The sequence below is a fragment of the Pseudorca crassidens genome, chromosome X (genome assembly GCF_039906515.1).
Source record: "Pseudorca crassidens isolate mPseCra1 chromosome X, mPseCra1.hap1, whole genome shotgun sequence".
Taxonomy (NCBI): domain Eukaryota; kingdom Metazoa; phylum Chordata; class Mammalia; order Artiodactyla; family Delphinidae; genus Pseudorca; species Pseudorca crassidens.
Genome location: NC_090317.1, coordinates 38,943,052 through 38,962,700, shown reverse-complemented (window position 1 = coordinate 38,962,700; position 19,649 = coordinate 38,943,052). Strand labels below are relative to the sequence as shown.

The 19,649-nt window shown below is 42.2% G+C and overlaps 1 protein-coding gene across 19 annotated transcripts in view; it reads left to right on the top strand.

The window, feature by feature from the left end:
• The window catches only part of LOC137217350 (NACHT, LRR and PYD domains-containing protein 12-like), a 48,147-nt gene extending 39,150 nt beyond the window's left edge, over positions 1–8,997 (top strand). For all 19 annotated transcript variants that reach the window (XM_067724052.1, XM_067724037.1, XM_067724048.1 and 16 more), the window contains 6 exons: positions 89–268; positions 961–1,131; positions 1,240–1,410; positions 2,309–2,479; positions 2,598–2,768; positions 6,895–8,997. In XM_067724052.1, coding sequence (XP_067580153.1) covers positions 89–268; positions 961–1,131; positions 1,240–1,410; positions 2,309–2,479; positions 2,598–2,768; positions 6,895–6,976 — 946 coding nt within the window. In that variant the 3' untranslated portion in view covers positions 6,977–8,997. The remainder of the gene's footprint in view (positions 1–88; positions 269–960; positions 1,132–1,239; positions 1,411–2,308; positions 2,480–2,597; positions 2,769–6,894) is intronic.
• Positions 8,998–19,649: the final 10,652 nt, after the last annotated feature.

The following is a 19,649-nucleotide window of genomic DNA, read 5'->3' as shown; positions in this document are numbered from 1 at the left end:
TATTTTCTTTGCTCATGATATTTTGCAGGTAGGGAGTAGGATGATAAAGTGGCCAATTCTGTGTCTGTTCATCTTTCTTTCTCTCCAGGTTGTGTGCTAGCTTTCTCCCTGGAAGCTCAGAGACTATTTGCAGATATCTTGCCTCTGTTCTCATTTGCAATCCAAACCTCACTGAGCTGGACCTGAGTGAAAATCCCCTGGGGGACACAGGAGTGAAGTATCTTTGTGAGGGTCTCAGACATTCCAACTGTAAAGTAGAGAAGCTAGAGTAAGTTTTTTACAACTATCTGGCATCATCTTATAACTGTTAAACTTGTTAAATGCCTGCTGTGTGCCAGCATCTATGCTTGGTGCTTGCCAGAAGTTATTTCACGTAATTCACTCCTTGAAATAACTATATAGGGTGGGTTTTCTTACCCCATTGTACAGATGAGGAAACTTTGTGGATTGGGGGGAAAAGTGACTTGTCCAAGGTCACACCATTAAAAAGTGGTATAGTCAGGATGTGACTCCAAAATCTATCTCCATACCCCATGCTCTTTCCAGTATACTACCATCCTGTGTGTTTACAGGAGTGATGCTAATTAAATATTAACTCTGTAAAGAATACTACTATGTACCCAACACTGGGCTAGATGTGGATGGAGTTATCAGAAGGACTACAAGTGACAGGGCTGCCCTTAAGGACACACAGATATGAAACAGTTAGAGAGCAACACAGTTCAATGTGTAATCAAGTGCCGAACACTGTAAAATCATTTAGAAATGCCAGATGAGCCCAGGGAAAGGGAGGAGGTCACTGTGGGCTGGAGACCTCAGGAGGAGGCTCTGTGTAAGTGGTGGGCCAGGAGCTGGAACTTGAAGGATGGCTAGGACTTGGCTAAATGGGGAGCCTGGGAGAACATTCCCGGGAAGCTAAATGACAGCAGTGGCTGATTTTTCTTCTTTGTCTCTGGGTAGCTTGAGCACATGTTACCTAACAGATGCTAGCTGTGTGGAGCTCTCTTCTTTCTTGCAAGTGAGTCAGACTTTAAAAGAGCTGTTTGTGTTTGCCAATGCCCTGGGGGACACAGGAGTACAGCATCTCTGTGAAGGTCTGCGGCATGCAAATGGTATAATCGAGAATCTTGTGTAAGTGTCTGCCTGTCCTTGTCCTTCTCGTGGGCACTGGCATTTGAGGTTTGGTGGGACTCCCCGCTGCCATGGTTAACCGCCACCTTGGTGTCCCCATCCCTCCAGGCTTTCCGAATGTTCCCTCTCTGCAGCTTGTTGTGAGTCCCTCGCCCAAGTCCTGAGCTCTACCCGGAGCCTGACAAGGCTGCTTCTCATTAATAACAAAATTGAAGATTTGGGACTGAAATTGCTGTGTAAAGGATTAAAACAGCCTGACTGTCAGTTAAAGGATCTGGCGTAAGTATCGTGGACAATAGCCACAGGCAGAGTTCCTTGATGTTTCAGCAACTCCCAAAATTAAGTGATTTTTTTCTGGCCTCGTGATATAATCTCTGAGGAAACAATAAACGAAGACCCAGATAATTTAGGGGGAATAAATCTTCCCCTCTCCATAATCTCTGTTTGGCCCTGGCCCAAGGGATATTTTTTACATGACACTCTGATTTTCTTTTTTCTTTTTTTTTTTTTTGTGGTACGTGGGCCTCTCACTGTTGTGGCCCCTCCCGTTGCGGAGCACAGGCTCCGGACACGCAGGCTCGGTGGCCATGGTTCACGGGCCCAGCCGCCCCGTGGCACGTGGGATCCTCCCAGACCGGGGCATGAACCCGTGTCCTCTGCATCGGCAGGCGGACTCTCAACCACTGCGCCACCAGGGAAGCCCTCTTTTCTTTTAAAAATAAATTTATTTACTTATTCATTTATTTATTTTTGGCTGCTTTGGGACTTCGTTGCTGCGCGGGCTTTCTCCAGTGGTGGCAAGTGGGGGCTACTCTTGGTTGTGGTGCACAGGCTTCTCATGGCAGTGGCTTCTCTTGTTGTGGAGCACGGGCTCTAGGCATGCGGGCTTCAGTAGTTGTGGCATGCAGGCCCAGTAGTTGTAGCTCGCGGGATCTAGAGCACAGGCTCAGTAGTTGTGGCACACGGGCCTAGTTGCTCTGCGGCATGTGGGATCCTCCTGGACCAGGGCTCGAACCCTTGTCCCCTGCATTGGCTGACGTATTCTTAACCACTGCACCACCAGGGAAGCCCGCCACTCTGATTTTCTAATGTGTTTTTCTAGTGGGTAATCCTAATACCTAAAGTGACCCAATGCAGATGAAATGATGCCAGCCTTATCTACCTTACTTCCTGGCAGACTGTGGACCTGTCACCTGACTGGAGAGTGTTGTCAGGATTTGTGCAATGCACTGTACACCAATGAACACCTACGAGTTCTTGACCTCAGTGACAATGCCTTAGGGGACGAGGGCATGCAGGTGCTGTGTGAAGGGCTGAAACACCCCTCCTGCAAGCTACAGACCTTGTGGTAAGTGCACAGAGACTCTTTGTACCCTGGGCTCTTGTTCCAGGCTGTATATGAAATGGAGGGTCACTGTGGAACTTGGTAAAACCGGTTTCTTTCTTGAATCCCCAATCCCCCGTAGGCTAGCAGAATGTCATCTCACAGATGCGTGCTGTGGAGCCCTCGCCTCTGTCCTCAACAGAAATGAGAACCTAACGTTGCTAGACTTAAGTGGAAATGACCTTAAGGATTTCGGAGTTCAAGTGCTGTGTGATGCACTGATTCATCCAATATGTAAACTACAAACGTTCTAGTAAGTTACTGTGGTGGGGGAAGTGGGAGAGAGGGGGTCAGGACAGGCACGTTGGGTTTGATCATAGTCATTGCAGTGAGAAAAGAGAAGAAAAACTGAGGGATATCCATGCCTAGGCAAAATATCAAAGTAAGTGAAATTACCAGTAGGCCTCTTCCTTGGACACAGGGACAAGGAGAGAGGTAGGGAACAGGTAGGTGCTGGATACTACTGCTAAGAAAAACAGGGTGTAGGAAAAAGAGCATCAGATCCACATTCTGCTAGGTCTGGCTTAAATACTAGGTCTAGCATCTACTAGCTATATGACCATGCTTACTTACTTAACCTCCCTGAACTTGAGTATCCTTGTCTATAAAATGGGGCTAACATGAGTAGCACCTGACTACCTGGTGTTAGCATGGGAATTGCATGAAGTGAGACGTTAATTATGAATGTGCAGCCCCTGGCACGTAGGAGGTACTCCATAAATGTTAGACCCTTTCCCTTTCTTCTTCTAATACCTGCCAGAGGGCTTGATGTTTACATGTTGAGAGTCTTCAAGACTCAGGGGAATGAAGCTGTTGCAGAATTACAGTTACAGAAAGTGGAGGTCTTCACCCTTTCGGGTCAATGTTCACCTGCCAGCTCAGCAGGCTGGCATTAACACACAAAGTAATTCTTAATTAGGATGTAGCTCTGCTCTGTTGGCGGCTAACCAGTGGCCAAATGGCCATTTATGTCTGGCATTCAGAACTGGAACACATAATGGAAAATAACGGCTGAGTGCAAAAATTCCACATTCCAAAGCCAATTTGATGGATTGAAGCGTAAATGAAAACAGCATAAAGGCCTGATTACAAGTCTGGCTGAAACAGAAGCTGGTTCTCTACTAGCAAAGTGAAGTCTGTTAGACTCGAGACTGTGGCAATTACTGCCCAGGAAGAGGGAATTATTCACAACATAATAAGCCTCCGGGGTTTAGGGACCTCCCTGGTGTCTTTCTCAGAAAAGGGTGACTGGAGTCTGTATTTTCAGTAGGTTGAAATAAACTCAGCAATCAATCCTAATGATTCTTTAAATATAGAGTAATTTAATGTGGTAGCACCCTATGGTGTGTAAGCTTCAGCAAAGGTCCTAAACGACATCACAGAGAAATTATTTTGTGATGCCATTATTTATTTTTTATTGTAAATTGTTGCACCGTTTCCTGTTTCTCTCACCCTTTGTCTTTTAACCAATGTGCTTCCATTGTGTTTTCAGGCCAACCTTCAAACCCTTGTAATTTGTCAATCTACAAGTTGATAGCAGTGTGCAATAGTGGCTCAAAATACAAAATAAAGGACACACGCACACACAGAGTAGATACCATTCACTGACCTCAAATAAATTTTGAACATTAGAGTGTATATAAGACAGATAACACTGAAATCAATAGAAATATATACTTGCCCAAGTAAAGTGAGAGGAAACTGTTGATCATTTAATGTGGTGGTGGGCTAGAGAGGGGATAAATCCAGGAGAGCCTCCTAAAAGGGGAGTCTTGTCTGAGAATCGGAAAGGCTGAAGGAAGAAGGTTGTTTTCTAAGAGTTGCTTCAGTATGAGGTCTGAATCTTATTCCTCATTGTATTTTCCCCATAAACTTTCTAGTTCAGTGGTTTGTATTTAGTAAATGCATATAGGAAACCAGTTATTAATTTAGAGCATCTGGGGGCAAGGCAAGGAGACAGTTCAATAAAGACTAGGCATCTAGACCTTCAGAAGATTGAGGGGAAAAAAAGAGGTTGTGGCCTCAGAGTGACAAGTGCTCACCTTCACTCATTCTACAAGCACTTGCTGAATATCTGCTATGTGCTAAGCAAATGTGCCAGGTGCTGGGAGACAAGAATGAGTAAGATGAGAGACGTGATTCGTACTCTTTAGGGACCAGTGAACCTAGTGGTAGAGACAGGCACATAAACTTATGAATGCAGTAGGGTAATCATGAAATCTTAAGGGAACCACGGCAGGAGACAACTCACCCAGCCCAGGAGGCTCGGGGAAAGATTCCTGGAGGAAGGGCCACCTGAGTTGAGTCTCGGGACTATAGCCAGGGAAATGGGGGTAAGGATGGAGAAGGGTAGTCCATGCCCAGGAGATAGCATGAGCAAAGGTAGACAGACAATAAGCAGCATGTTTTGTGGTACTTGAGGGGGATAGAGGTGGGAAACCTCTAGGAAGTTCGCTATTGTTAGAGCATAAAGTGCAAAGCAGAATGTGTCAAGAAATGAGACTGAGGGGGTAGGCAAGGCCTTGTATGCCGTGTGTGATTAGTAAGATCTGTTTGCAGAATTCCGGGTTCAAATTCAGTTGTCACCCTTTTCTTTCACATATCTGAGTAGTAGTACATTTGGGCGCCTTTCCTCACCTTTCCAAAACTGGTTCCAAAGATGGAGCCAGTTTTGCTTCCAAAGCTGGTTGGAGAATCAGTCCACTGCTACTGCTGTTTCTTACTGCCACGTGGGGCTCACCTTGAGAACCGATGATCCTACCCAGTCCCACAGAAGCTTGGTGACTGGATGGTGATACCCTGGCTGGCGTGGATCCCTCCCAGCCCTGCAGTGCCGTTATACTTGGACTCCGAGGTTACATATATTTTAGTCCACACCCAAATGTGCAGTCATTGTTCTCTAAAGTACCATATGTGTCAGAGTGTCTGGGTCTAGAAGAGCTCTTTGAATCAGCCACAGGTATGTATGCGTGAAGCCAGTCCTTGCCCACAAAGATGTACGCCCCTGAGCTGAGTCAGGAGCCCCACTTAAGCCTTCTTCTTTCTTCAAGATATTTTATTTTTGGTGCCTTGGTGCCTTTCCCAGGCACTGGGCCTTGGATAAAGCCCCCTAGATCACCCTGACACATGTTCCTAATTCTAAATTTGGAAAGAAGGGGTTGAGAGTAGGTGGTCTCTTAACTCCCGGAAGACCCCCAGGCTTCCTAAGTGTATTGACCTGCCTCTTCTCCAGCAGTGAGTTATACATGTCAGGAGGTAAGACAGCTTTTGCTAAGTCACTCAAAAAATTCTAAAGTTCTTGTTACACTTCCATGGCATTAAATGTCTACTTACCCTACAATTGCATAACTAGCAGGGCTACTCATTTCACTTTGCTAGATAAAGATTAGCTTCTATCTATTAAAAACTAAAAACTATACCTCACTACACACTTGAAAGAGTTTATACCTTCTTTTGTAGTCAATACGTTTTAATCAGGGCTACACATGTGGAGTTTGAAGCGCCTGCAGGACATTGTGGGAAGTTTTCTAGTAGGTAACAGTTGGATATAGGAGTGTTCCCTGGAGGTGATAGCTGAAGCCATGGCAATGGATGAGATCCTCTAGGGAGAATGAGAAGAGAAGAACCTCTGAGGAACATCTCTTGGGAATTAGACCTGGGCAGTACCAACTTTTAAGAGGTGGGTATGGAAAGGAAAACCCATGGAGAAAACCAAGAGAGAAAGGTGTCCTGGAAGCTATGGAAGAAGTGAGTTTCAAGGAGGAATTGCTCAACAGTGTCAAATGCAGCAGAGATATCCAAAATGATGAGTACTGCAAAGTGTCCTTTGGATTTACCAATTAGGAGGCCATAGGTGACCTTGTCAGGGGCTGTTTAGTGGTGTGATGGGGCTGGAAACCAGATTGCAGTGACTTGAGAAGATGGAAGATAAAGAAGTGGAGGAGTGGAGACTACTTTTTCAAGATTTTTGTGAAAAAGAAGAAATGTGGGGTTGTAGGCTGGGGAGGGATTGTTCGTTTTCTTTTTTGTCTTGTTTTTTTTAGGATAGGCAAATTTGTAAGCTGAGAGAAAGGAGCCCATAGAGAGGGAGAGGTTATAGATACAGGATCAGGGACAGATGGACTCATGGAGCAGGGCCTTGGACAATTGCAGGGAGGGATAGGAGTGAGAGTTCAAGAGGAAGTTAAGCATTTTCTCTTTTGAGGTCCGAGGAAGGGAGTTAAGGCTGAGGGAGAAGGTAGATACTGGAGTGGATGAAGTAACTGAGTGGTGGTGTGGTGCAAGTGTGAACAGGAATCTTATCCTTAAGAACAGGAAAGAAAGGTACTGAAGGCGTCTGTTGGCTTGACTTGACACAAGATTCTTTTCATTTTTCATAGCATTGACACGGATCATTTACATGAAGAAACATTCAGAAAAATAGAAGCTTTAAAAATGAGCAAGCCTGGAATCACCTGGTAGTTTCCAAGGAGAGCCCCTGAATCAGCTGCATATAGACCTCCTCTGTCTGGCACCATCTCTAACAGTTGTGCAGTATTCTTGTTCTAAACCTGTTAACCTTTGCTGAGGATGCTAGTGTGAAACAAGCAGCAGTGATTGCTATTTCTTACATAGACACATCCACTAAATAGGATGTAAAAGGTGGAAGCACCTTAGTTGAAATGTCTTCAGCAATAATACCTTACATTCTTATATTGTGTTACAATGTTTACTGTGTTTTTACAAAAACCTTCCAAGGTTGGAAGATGAGGCTCAGAGAAGTTGTGACGAGCTCCAAGTCACACAGCTCAGTGGGAGAGTTGGGACTAGCATCCAGCCAGGTTTCTCAATACTCAGACAGGGCAGGGAAACAATAGAAAAAAAGACATGTGAAGGAGTCCACTTAAAGAGACAAGATACCTGAAATAATTAAAGAACAAGAGGGTGGACAAACACATGTTATATATTATGGTGCTGATTTTAAGTAAAACTGTAATTCACAAAAGAAAGTGAGAGGAATGAGTTGGGTTAATAGGTAAAGGCTTCATCGAGGTGAGACTTAATGTGGGCATTGAGAATGAATAGGATTAAGATGCGGGGAGATACACTGGCCAGTGGCTATAAGACTGCAGGCAAAAGGGCTATGTTTGTGAGCAGCTCACCAGAAGCACCTAGGGAGAGAGAAATACTTGCGTTAGAGTTTCTTGAGCTGCCACAATATTCATATCCTAGGCTCCTGAGGGTGCTCTCCAGTTCCCAGGCTCCACTCCCTTTCTGAACTTTTAATACCTCCCCCACGTGTTTGTTCTTGTTCATAGACTCTTATGACTGACTCACTACTCATCCCTCACAGCGTATTCCATAGCCTAGCATGGATCCTGCACAAGCCCATGTTTCTATCTCTGCCTGGCTTCCACAAAACACTAGATGAGACAAGTGGAGAAAGGGAGTGCCAGGCAAGGAAAATAGCACAGAGCCTGTGGGACCGACAGAAAAGCAGGCTGACCTGATTAAGGTGTAGAGCTGTCTCTGGAAGCTACTTACTAGCTGTGTGACCCTGAATAAGTCACTTGGATTCTTGGAGCCTCAGTTTTCTAACCTATAAAATGGGGGTAAATTGACATTAACCTTGCAGGGCTGCTGTTCCCAGCATGGTGCCTATCCCACAGTAGGTACTGATTAATGGTAGCTGTATGTATGAGTGTGTTTATAGTTGAGCTGTGTAGTCTTTGAGCCCCCAGACCGTGTAGTCAGTGTGAACTGTGCATTTGAACTAAATGTGTGTGCTGGAGGTGGTGAATCTAGTGGGGGAAGAGACACACGGTGGAAAGTTATTGCAGGCGAGAGGTCCAGCTCTCCATGTCCTCATCTATTATCAGGTATTGTTCCCTGCTGCCCTGGGAGGTGGTAACTCTCAGAGACCCGGTTTGGCCTGAGAAGAATGGTCAAGGTAGCAATTTGTTTCCAGTTTTCTCAAGTTCTTCTTTCCCTTTAGTTATTTAACACTTATTTATTGAGGATTTATTATGTGCCAGGTTTTGTGCTAAGTGTTGGCTTTACAGAGGTGAATATACCTTTTTCTGTGCACTTTCCTTACTGTGTTCTCTGACTGCCCTGGTCCCTCTGTCAGTCTGGTGAACATCTGATAAAATTCAGTCACATTAAGGACTCAAAGGTATAACGTTAAATGAAAAATTGCAGAACCCTGTGTGTGTGTGTGTATGTGTGCGTGTGTGTGTGTGTGTGTCCTGTTTGTGTACAAAAGGATAAATATGCATGTGTATGTATGTGTCCAGGGTATGTAAGGAAGGATATATACAAGAAATTGCTAACAGAAGTTACCTCTGGCAAGAGGAAGTTGGCAAGCAGGGGCACTGGGAGAACACGAAAGGAACGTTTCATTTTCATCTATAGCCTTCTGTTTTACTTGTTTTTTACCATGTGCATGTATTACGTTTATAATTAATAAACTTGATGTTAAAAATAAAACTTATTCATACTGAGGGGTTATTTTTCTTCTTTTAAAACATGACGATTTAGAAGAAAATACAGAGCAGTCATACATGACATAAAAACCCAAAGGAAGAGAAAGATCTGACAACATCAAAATTAAAAATTTCTTTATGAAAAAAAAATCACCATAAATAAAATTAAAAGAATATTGATAAACTGGAGGAACATATTTGTCACATGTATAAAGATAAGACTAATGTCCATATATATAATAACAAATGTCCAAATATAAATAACAAGTCAGTATGAAAAACAAAACATAGAGGACTTCTACTTCCAGCAATAATGAAGTAACAGTGAGTGGATTTACCCTCTCACATGAACGACTCAAAGAATGGTCAAAATATGGGAAACAGCAGTTTCCAGACGTTGGATAACAGGCAGAGTTGGGACAAAAAATAGCAAGATGGTAGTTTTGAACAGAACTGTATCAGTAGTCATATTAAAGTCAATGGTCTCACAGCAACCCAATTAAAAGGCTGAGATTGGTAGAATGGAAAAAAATATATTTTAAAGACTCAACCATATGCTGCTTATAGATAATCCATTTTAAATATAAAAACAAAAATAGGTGAAACATAAAAGATGGGGAAAGATATACTATGTTAACATTTTTTAAAAAGCTAGAGTGACTATTATTATCAGAGAACGTACACTGCAAAGGAAAGAATATTAACAGAGGTAAAGAGGGCCATTTCATAATAATGTGGCTAATTAATCATGAGGACATAACAATCCTAAAGATATGTGCATTTTAATAACATTCAAAATACATGAAGAAAAAAATGAGAAATAGACAAATCCATAATTTTAGTCAGAGACTTAAATATCTTTCTCAATAATGAATAGACCAAAAAGACAGAAAATAAGAATATGGAAAATTTGAATAACACAAATAATATATTTGACCTAATTGACATCTATACAACACTCGATCCAATAACAACAGAAAACATTCTTTACAAGCGCACATTGAATATCATGATAGACCATATCTGGATCATGTAACAAATCTCAATATTAAGTTAAAGGATGCAAATCATACAAAGTGTGTTCTCTGACCACAATGGAGTTAAATTAAAAATCAGTAAAAAAAAAATACATGGAAAGTCCTCCAAATATTTGGAAAGAATTACACACTTCTAAATAATCCATGGCTTAAGAGTAAGTCTCAAGGGAAATTCGAAAGTATTTTCAACAGAATGAAAATGAAAACATGAGACATATTTTAGAAAAGAAAGGTCTTAAATCAATGACTTAAGGTTACATAATAAAAAACTAGAAAAAGGAGATCAAATTTAATCCAAAGTAAGCAGAAAAAAGGAAATAAAGATAAGAGCATAATATAGTATGATTACATTTTTATAAAATTCTAGAAAATTCAAAGTATTCTTTAGTGACAGCAGATTAGTGGTTGCCTAGTGACAGCTGAGGAAAGGAAGGGATACATTATAAAGGTGCACAAGAAAACATTTGGGTGTGATGGATATGCTCATTATCTTGTTTGTGGTGATTATTTCAGTCAAAGCTCATCAAATTGTACTCTGAAAATATATCTAGCTTATTGTATGTGAATTGTACCTGAACAGAGCTGTAAACACATACACAAACACACACAAACATGTCTGAAAGAGTCATTTAAGAACACCAGTTGGCTAAGCCCCTTATTCTGCAGATAAGGAGCCTGGGATCCAAAGAAGTCAAGGTCACACAGCCAATTCATGATAAGACTGAGATTAGAACTTGTGTCCTTATTCCTGGTCTTGCTCATCTTAGCATACTAAAGGCAGAGCTCAGATCAAAGGAATAAATTGCAAATGGTTGGTCTTCAGTCTTTTGTGGCATACCAGTGGGAAGGAGACATGTGAGTGATGAAAAGGGGTGATTTCCCAGGGTTCTTACAGTGATGTGCCGGAACTGGCTCATATTGACTGGTGAAAGTTGATGGTTACATTCTCAGGAATTTTGCAATCAGTTGTTAAAGCCATCATTAAAAAATCACATGATATAAACTTGCAATTACATAAATTTTATTAAAGGTAATAAATACTCTAGACTCATGACTTCCTACTAATTTTTATCACATTTTACCATCATCTGTGCTCTTGAGGTAACTCACATCTGTTGTATTTGTGTAGTAGAAATGTTAAATAATGGTGTTTTACTCTGCATCTCTTCGGTAGCTTGAAAATGGCCATAATGGGAGTGTTTACAACACAGAAATGGGCAAATGCTACAAATTAGGGATCCCCCTCCTCCCCCTCCCCAGGAGAGCTGGTTGTTAAAACTTTACCAGCACATTTTTGCCTTAGAGCATCACTTTCCCTGCCATTCATTTAAGGCTGGCCTGGAAGGCAACCCATCAGTACCTAAAGTCATGCTAGATAAACAGTGGGCAGTCCATAAATGTTTGAGGGTAACTAACCATCCCAGTTTATTCAGGACTCTTGATTCCTGAACATCCCAGGAAACTCCTCAGTCCTGGGAAAGCCAGAATAGTTGATCACCCTAGTGTTGGTACACTTTTTTTTTTTTTTTTAAAAAAAGGAACCAGGTGGGTAAATCAATTGAAAGCTCTCTCCATTCTTGGGAAAGTAGCTTCAATATATCTCTTCCTGTGAGCTAACTAGTGGCACATTTGTGCATAAAGCTCCACACTTTACACAGTCTCAGTAGTAGCCAGGGGGAAAGATAGGACCTTACATGTGATAGGTGTTCAGAGATGTCCACTGGTGGTAGATGATTGCAGAGAGGCAGGCCTGTAATGGGAATGGAGGCCCAAGGATGGTAGAAAGCTGGAGTCGTCTGCCAGCTGCTGGCAAATGCAGGTGGCAACAGACTCTGGATCTGAGGCAAGCAGGGGTTGGGGAAGCCTCAAAAGAAAAAGGATCACAAAAGGTAGTGTCAATGAGAGTGATAATGAGTGTGAATACAAAAGGGGGTGGCTGCAACTTTGAGGTGTTTATTGTGGTTGTTAGCACTTTGAGGGCATCAAAGGAGTTTATTGGGAAGCACCTGCCTATTCCACTTTGTTTTCCTTTTCTTCTGTTCAAGACTCACTCCGCCCAAGGGCTAAGTAGACAGTTGCCTGTGCAGCATGGAAAAGTTTTCTTTGTCCAAAGACTTGCCCCCTCTGCCCCTTCCCCAACACCCAGATCTGTATTTTTTTCTTTTTTTCGGTACGCGGGCCTCTCACTGTTGTGGCCTCTCCTGTTGCGGAGCACAGGCTCCGGACGCGCAGGCTCAGCGGCCATGACTCACGGGCCCAGCTGCTCCGCGGCATGTGGGATCTTCCCGGACCGGGGCACGAACCCGTGTCCCCTGCCTCGGCAGGCGGACTCTCAACCACTGCGCCACCAGGGAAGCCCCAGACCTGTAATTTTTATAAGCCAGTCTCTCTCATGAGTTAAGGTGCTCAAAAGCGCTGTTAACATCTCACCTCAGGTTAGTAAGTTAGTTCCCGATTGGTTTCCAAGAGTCTAGAACATACAGAACATGTGAGCTAGGTGGTAAGAACAGGAGCGGGGAAGGTTCTACAGCACTGACAGGCAACACGGAAGACTGGGCATATCAGTAAAAGCCTAAATTGGAAAGAGAGGTAATGACCTTGGTGTGGAAGGGAGTCACCACAGACAAATGTCACCCACTTCTCAGTTTTGTTTATGGTTGATTGCTTTTCTTATCTCTTTCTTGCTTTTCCAGTCCAGGAAATCTTCCTTGAAGAAGTTCCATTCTGTGACTTCCCTGGTGGTCCAGTGGTTAGGACTCAGTGCTTTCACTGCGGTGGCCCTGGGTTCAATCCCTGGCCAGGGAACTAAGATCCCGCAAGCCACGTGGCACGGCCAAAAAAAGAAAGTTCCATTCCCTAGTGTGATTGTATCACACACTCTCTCTCACCAAGCCTCTCTCTCACTTAATCCCCATCAGAACGGCGGGAGCGGGGGAGGCATGCCCCCTTTTCTGAAAGAAACAGATAATAGTAGTAGGAGGAGGAGGAGGAGGAATTATTACTGTTCAGGCATTCAGCTGTGACAGGCATTGTGCTTTACTATATATTCTCATTTAATTCTATGAAGTAGATATTTATTTTCTTCATGTTCTATATGAGATGCAGAGTGGTTAAGTAATTTGCCAAAGGTCACACAGGTAAGTAGCAGAGCCAAAATTCAAACCTATCTCACCCCAAAACCTGTGCTCTTAACAACCACACCTCTTCATGTGGACTCTGGCTAGGGTTGGAGGAAGAAGGAGGTAGACATAAAGGGAGAATATTTTCATTCAACACATGTGTATGCACTACTTACTATGTGCTGTGTTTATGGGGTATAAAAAGATGAGTAGGCACAGTCCTTTCCCTTAACAAGATCTCAGTTGAACAGAGGAAATATGTCCATTGTTCTAATAGCTCTGCTAGAAGGCAGAGTTTGATCAGGACCATAATATAATAATGATAATAGGAACCAGTTATTGAGAGCATACCATGTGTCAGGCACTATGCTAATGTAGTCTGCATATATTTAATCCTTGTGACAACTCTGGGGCGATTACTGCATTTTACAGGTCAGGAGACAAGGCTAGTAGAGGTTTCATTAACTTCTGTGGCTCAGAATAATGTGTTACTGGGCCCTTCAGAGGCAGGAGAGAACTGGGCTGAACATTCACTTATGCCTTCCTTTTGAGTGAACTAAGTGTATATGCACCCACCTCAGAGCCTACAGACCAGAGCTACCAGCTGCTTCAAGATCATGTATACCTCATCCAGCACTTGGTCTGAAGTACCTTGTCACTATACTTTCATTGCATTTGGAACCTTGAGAACAGTGAAGGCCACCAGAGTTCATCATTGGCCACCACCACAAATGCGCCTCACCAGCTTCTTTTTTGTTTAAAACCACTCATTCGTTATAATTGTACTTTGTGCCACTGGTCTGTACACTTTCAAATAGATAAAATGATACATTTTATGTTATGTGTAATTTACCACAATAAAAAACATTTATTACACAAAATGTTAACTTTTTTTTTTTTTTTTTTTTTTTTTTTTGCGGTACGCGGGCCTCTCACTGTTGTGGCCTCTCCCGTTGCGGAGCACAGGCTCCGGACGCGCAGGCTCAGCGGCCATGGCTCACGGGCCCAGCCGCTCCACGGCATGTGGGATCCTCCCGGACCGGGGCACGAACCCGTGTCCCCTGCATCGGCAGGCAGACTCTCAACCACTGCGCCACCAGGGAAGCCCCCTCCTGCTTTTTTGAGGCAGCTTCCTGGCCATTGTTTCTCTGCCCTGCTGGAAACACAACACTAAGTCACATGCTAGTCTAATCATCTACCACAACCTCATTTTTGTTGTCTAGACACTGTTCATGCCCTCAAAGTAAATCAGGCCTTTTAGCTTTTAATACACAGCCTTCCTTGCCAATATCATGTCATTGTCCTGAGGGACTTCACTGTTCACCTGTTTTATTCATCCAAAATTTTGGCCTAGCAGTTCTTGACTTCTTAAAACCTAATGACTTTGACCTACCTCCATTTTATTTATTTTTTAATTTTTATTTTACATTAGAGTATAGTTGATTTAAAGTGTTGTGTTAGTTTCAGGTGTACGTTGATCTCTTTTATTATGGACTGAATGGAGTGACTTTGAGGAAGACAATTTTGTTTTTTTAATTTAATTTAATTTTATGTTGGAGTATAGTTGATTTACAATGTTGTGTTAGTTTCAGGTGTACAGCAAAGTGTTTCAGTTATACATATACATATATCCATTCTTTTTCAGATTCTTTTCCCATGTAAGTTATTACAGAGTATTGAGTAGAGTTCCCTGTGCTATACGTAGGTTCTTATTGATTATCTATTTTATACATAGTAGTGTGTATATGTCAATCTCAAACTCCTGATTTATGCCTCTCCCCCCACCTTTCCCCTTTGGTAACCCTAAGTTTGTTTTCTAAATCTGTGAGTCTGTTTCTCTTTTGTAAAGAAGTTCATTTGTATCATTTTTTTAGGTTCCACATATAAGTGATATCATATGATATTTGTCTTTGTCTGACTTACTTCACTCAGTAAGATTATCTCTAGGTCCATCCACATTGCTGCAAATGGCATTATTTCATTCTTTTTTATGGCTGAGTAATATTCCATTGTATATATATGTACCACATCTTCTTTATCCATTCGTCTGTCGATGGACACTTAGTTTGCTTCCATGTCCTGGCTATTGTAAATAGAGCTGCAATGAACATGGTGGTACATGACTCTTTTTGAATGATGGTTTTCTCAGGGTATATGCCCAGTAGTGGGATGGCTGGGTCGTATGGTAGTTCTATTTTTAGTTTTTTAAGGAACCTCCATACTGTTCTCCATAGTGACCTGCCTCCACTTTAGTCACGCTCTTTCATGGCTGCTCTCTTGACTTGTACAGCCCAATACATTGGCCACTAGCCACAGGTGGCTATTTATTTATTTATTTTAGACAGGTCTTTTAAAAATTTTATTTATTTAATTTATTTATTTTTGGTTGCATTGGGTCTTCGTTGCTACACACAGGCTTTCTCTAGTTGCGGCCAGTGGGGGCTACACTTCATTGCAGTGCACAGGCTTCCCATTACGGTGGCTTCTCTTGTTGCGGAGCACAGGCTCTAGGTGCATAGGCTTCAGTAGTTGTAGCATGCGGGCTTCAGTAGTTGTGGCTCGTGGGCTCTAGAGTGCAGGCTCAGTAGTTGTGGTGCACAGCTTAGTTGCTCCACAGCATGTGGGATCTTCCCAGACCAGGGCTCAAACCTGTGTCCCCTGAATTGGCAGGCAGATTCTTAACCACTGCGCCACCAGGGAAGTCCCACAGGTGGCTATTTAAATTAATTAAAATTAAATAAAAATTAAAAATGAGCTCCTCAGTTGCACTAGCCACGTTTCACGTGCTCAATAGCCACATGTGCCGACCATATAGAGAAAATTTTCATCAGTGAAGAAAACTCCATTAGACAGCGTAGCTTGTGACATCATCCTCACCCAGAATTGCTCCACCTCAGAATGTGTATCTACAATTTTCTAGACACGGTTCAAGGAGCTGAGGATACAGTGGTGAACAAAATAGGTATCATTTATTAAGGCTTACTACATTTATTAAGCTTACTACTAATCAAGATAATATGGCATTGGAAGAGGGATAGACACATAGATCACTGAAACAGAATAGAGAACCTAAAAATAGACCCACACAAACATGCCAAGGTTTTTTTTTTTTTTTCAAAGCAGTTCAATGGAGGAAGGATAGCCTTTTCAACAAATGGTGTTGGAAAAATTGGACATTCATAGTTGAAAAAAAGACAGAAAAAGGAAAAGAAAAAAATGAACCTCAGCCTAAACTTCACACCTTATACAAAAATGAAAATGAATTGCAAACTTAGAAGCAAAATATAAAACTATAGAACTTTAGAAAAAGCATAGGAGAAAATCTTCAGAACCTAGGGCTAGATAAAATTTAAAACTTAATTAAAAACTTTTGCTCTGCAAAAGACTCTGTTAGGAGGATTAAAAGACAAGCTACAGGGCTTCCCTGGTGGTGCAGTGGTTAAGAATTAGCCTGCCAATGCAGGGGTCACGGGTTCGATCCCTGGTCCAGGAAGATCCCACATGCCGCAGAGCAACTAAGCCCGTGTGCCGCAACTACTGAAGCCCGTGCGCCTAGAGCCCATGCTCTGCAACAAGAAAAGCCACCGCAATGAGAAGCCCGTGCACCGCAGCAAAGAGTAGCCCCTGTTCGCCGCAACTAGAGAAAGCCCGCGTGCAGCAACGAAGACCCAACACAGCCAAAAAGAAATTAATTAATTAATTAGTTTTAAAAAAAGACAAGCTACAAACCAGCAGGAGTATTACAAACCACATATCCAACAAAGAACTCAAATCTAAAATACATAAAGAAGTCTCAAGACAGTAAAAAACCAAACAGTCCAATTAGAAAATGGGAAAAAGACATGAACAAATATTTCACTGAAGAGGATATGCAGATGTCAAAGAAGCACATGAAATGATGTCAAACATCATCTGCCATTAAAGAAATGCAAATAGAACTACCAGAAACCCCACCCCCTGCAAAAAAACACTACATTCCTACCAGAATGGCAAAAATAAAAAACAGTGATAATACCAAATGCTGATAACGATGGAGATAAAAAATCACTCATACATTGCTGGCAAAAAGTGGCACAACCATCCTGGAAAACATTTTGTCAGTTTCTTATAAAACTAAACATAAACCTACTATATGGCCCAGTAACTGTACCCCTGGGCATTTTTCCTAGAGAAATGGAAATTTATGTTCACACAAAAACATATACATGAATGTTCATTGGAGTTTTATTCATAATAGCTCCAAACTGGAAACAACCCAAAATGTCTTTCAACAGGTGAATACAAAGCAACTTAAACCATGGTACATCCATACCCTGGAATACTACTCAATATTAAAAAGGAATGAACTGCGCAATACACATGATGAGCTGGATGAATCTTCAGAGAATTATGCTGAGTGCCAAAAGCCAGTCTCAAAAGGTTACATACTTTATGGCTCCATATATATAACATTCTTGAAATGACAAAATTTAGAAGTGAAGGACTGATTAGAGGTTAAGGGCAGGCATGGGGGAGAGCACGTATCTGGGAGAGAAGAGGGTGTGGTTATTAAAAGACACTGTGAGAGATCCTTGTGGTGATGGGACTGTTCTGTATTTTGACTGTATCAATGTCAATATTCTGGTTAGGATATTATATTATGGTTTTGCAGGATGTTACTGTTGGGAAAAACTAGGTGAAGGATATGAGATCTGTCTGTATTATTTCTTATAGCTGCATGTGAATCTACAATTATCTTAAAAGAGTAATTTCAACTTTTTAAAAAGTCAAGGAGGTGAACATTTTAAGAAGGAGGAAGTGATTAACGGCTCAAAGGCTGCAAAGAAGTCTAGCAAGGTGAGAAATGAAAAATGCCCATTACTTTTGACAGTATGGAGGTTATTGTGACAAGAGCTGTTTTTGCTGTAGTAAAGGGCTGGAAATTAGATGGAAGTGGACTGAGGTGTAGACAGGAAGCAAGGAAACAATGACAGTAAGAAAGACCACTCTCTCAAGAAGTTTGGCTGTGAAGGGGAAGGAGGTTGCTTGAGTGAAGTGTGGGGTTAAGCAAGTTTTTGTTTGTTTGTTTTCTTTTGTTTTCTTTTTAATAGAGACACTTCAACATGTTTAAACCTGTTGGGAAGGATCCAGTGGAGAGAAAAAATTTGAACAAATAGGAAAGATGAGGGATCATCAATAGTGTAAGACTTCTGAAAGACAGACAATGGGATCAAAAGTATACACAGAGCTATTGCCAGTGGAGAGAACAAGCAACACCTTTTTTCTAATGTAACAAAAAAGAAGATGAAGATGGAAGGAGATAAGTTTCTTTGTGATGCTGGAAGAACTGCTGAGAATAGAGGTGGATGTGAAGGGAAGAGGGAGGTATATGAGGGAGAACTGGGATTTAAGGAGACTGAGAAGGTTTGAAATACCTGTGTGAATTTCTCTAGCAGTGCTCAGGTGCATGTACAGAGAAGACAGAGTTGGGCTTAGCAGGGTAGGTGGCTTACAAAACAAGTTCAAGGCAAGGGAACTTAGAACTGGCAAGAATGGTACTGAAATGATAAACCATGGCATCTAAGCTAAGTAATGAGAGAAATAAAAAAGAAGAGTCCTAATAGATTGGGAAGAAGTAGAGGGATCCGTGGACTTTAGGAGCTGAGACATTTTCATAGTGCTAGTTGAAAAACTCAAAATAGGAGGTTGTGGCTGGAGGAGTGATGACAACCAGGGTGAGGGCCTGGTGGGTTTCATCTCAGCAGATCTTGGAGGAGAGTGGAAACCAGGTCCGATGGCCAGAGTTCGTTCAGCCTAGCATGTATAGTCTCTGCCTATTTGGATTAACATGATGGCAAACCCAGAGGTTATAGTTTCTATACTGCCATAGCCTGGAGTGGCATCGATCCCAGAAGAGGTAGCTTCAATCTCTCGGTCCTTGTGGCCTAGCATTGTGGCATCCCTGGTGGCTACAGTTCCACTTCTCTGACCAAAACCCTCTATTTCTCTAGTCTTTATTGTCACTACAGTTATTCTTCTAAGTCATTTAACCCTCTACTCCTTTGACCCCTCCATTATTTCCCAAGAAATCTATCAGCCCTCTCTTCTTCATTTCCACCCCAGACAACTTACCAATATTTTCAAACTGCTTGCTGTTTGCCCATCTTTTGTACTTGCATACTAGCAGAACCCCAAACATACATCAAACGAAAATGTCTATCTCTTATGCATGGGGATTGGCTTCAGTCTCAGCTGGGTTTTCCACACTGCCATGATGGATACTTTGTGTGTCCTTCATCCCTTCATCAGCATTCTCTCCCATTCACCCAAGAAGCCAGTTCAGCTCCTCACCAGTTTTCATAAGCCCCCTTCCCCCTGCCTCTCAGCAGTTAACCTGGACTCCTACGTTTCCATAATTACAGAGGCCAGAAATTACCTCAACTTCCTGCCACCCAACGTGATACACCCCTCACAGACTTAAAGACATCTATTTAATGTTAATTGTGGCATCTATGCCCTGTATCCTCCTTCTTTC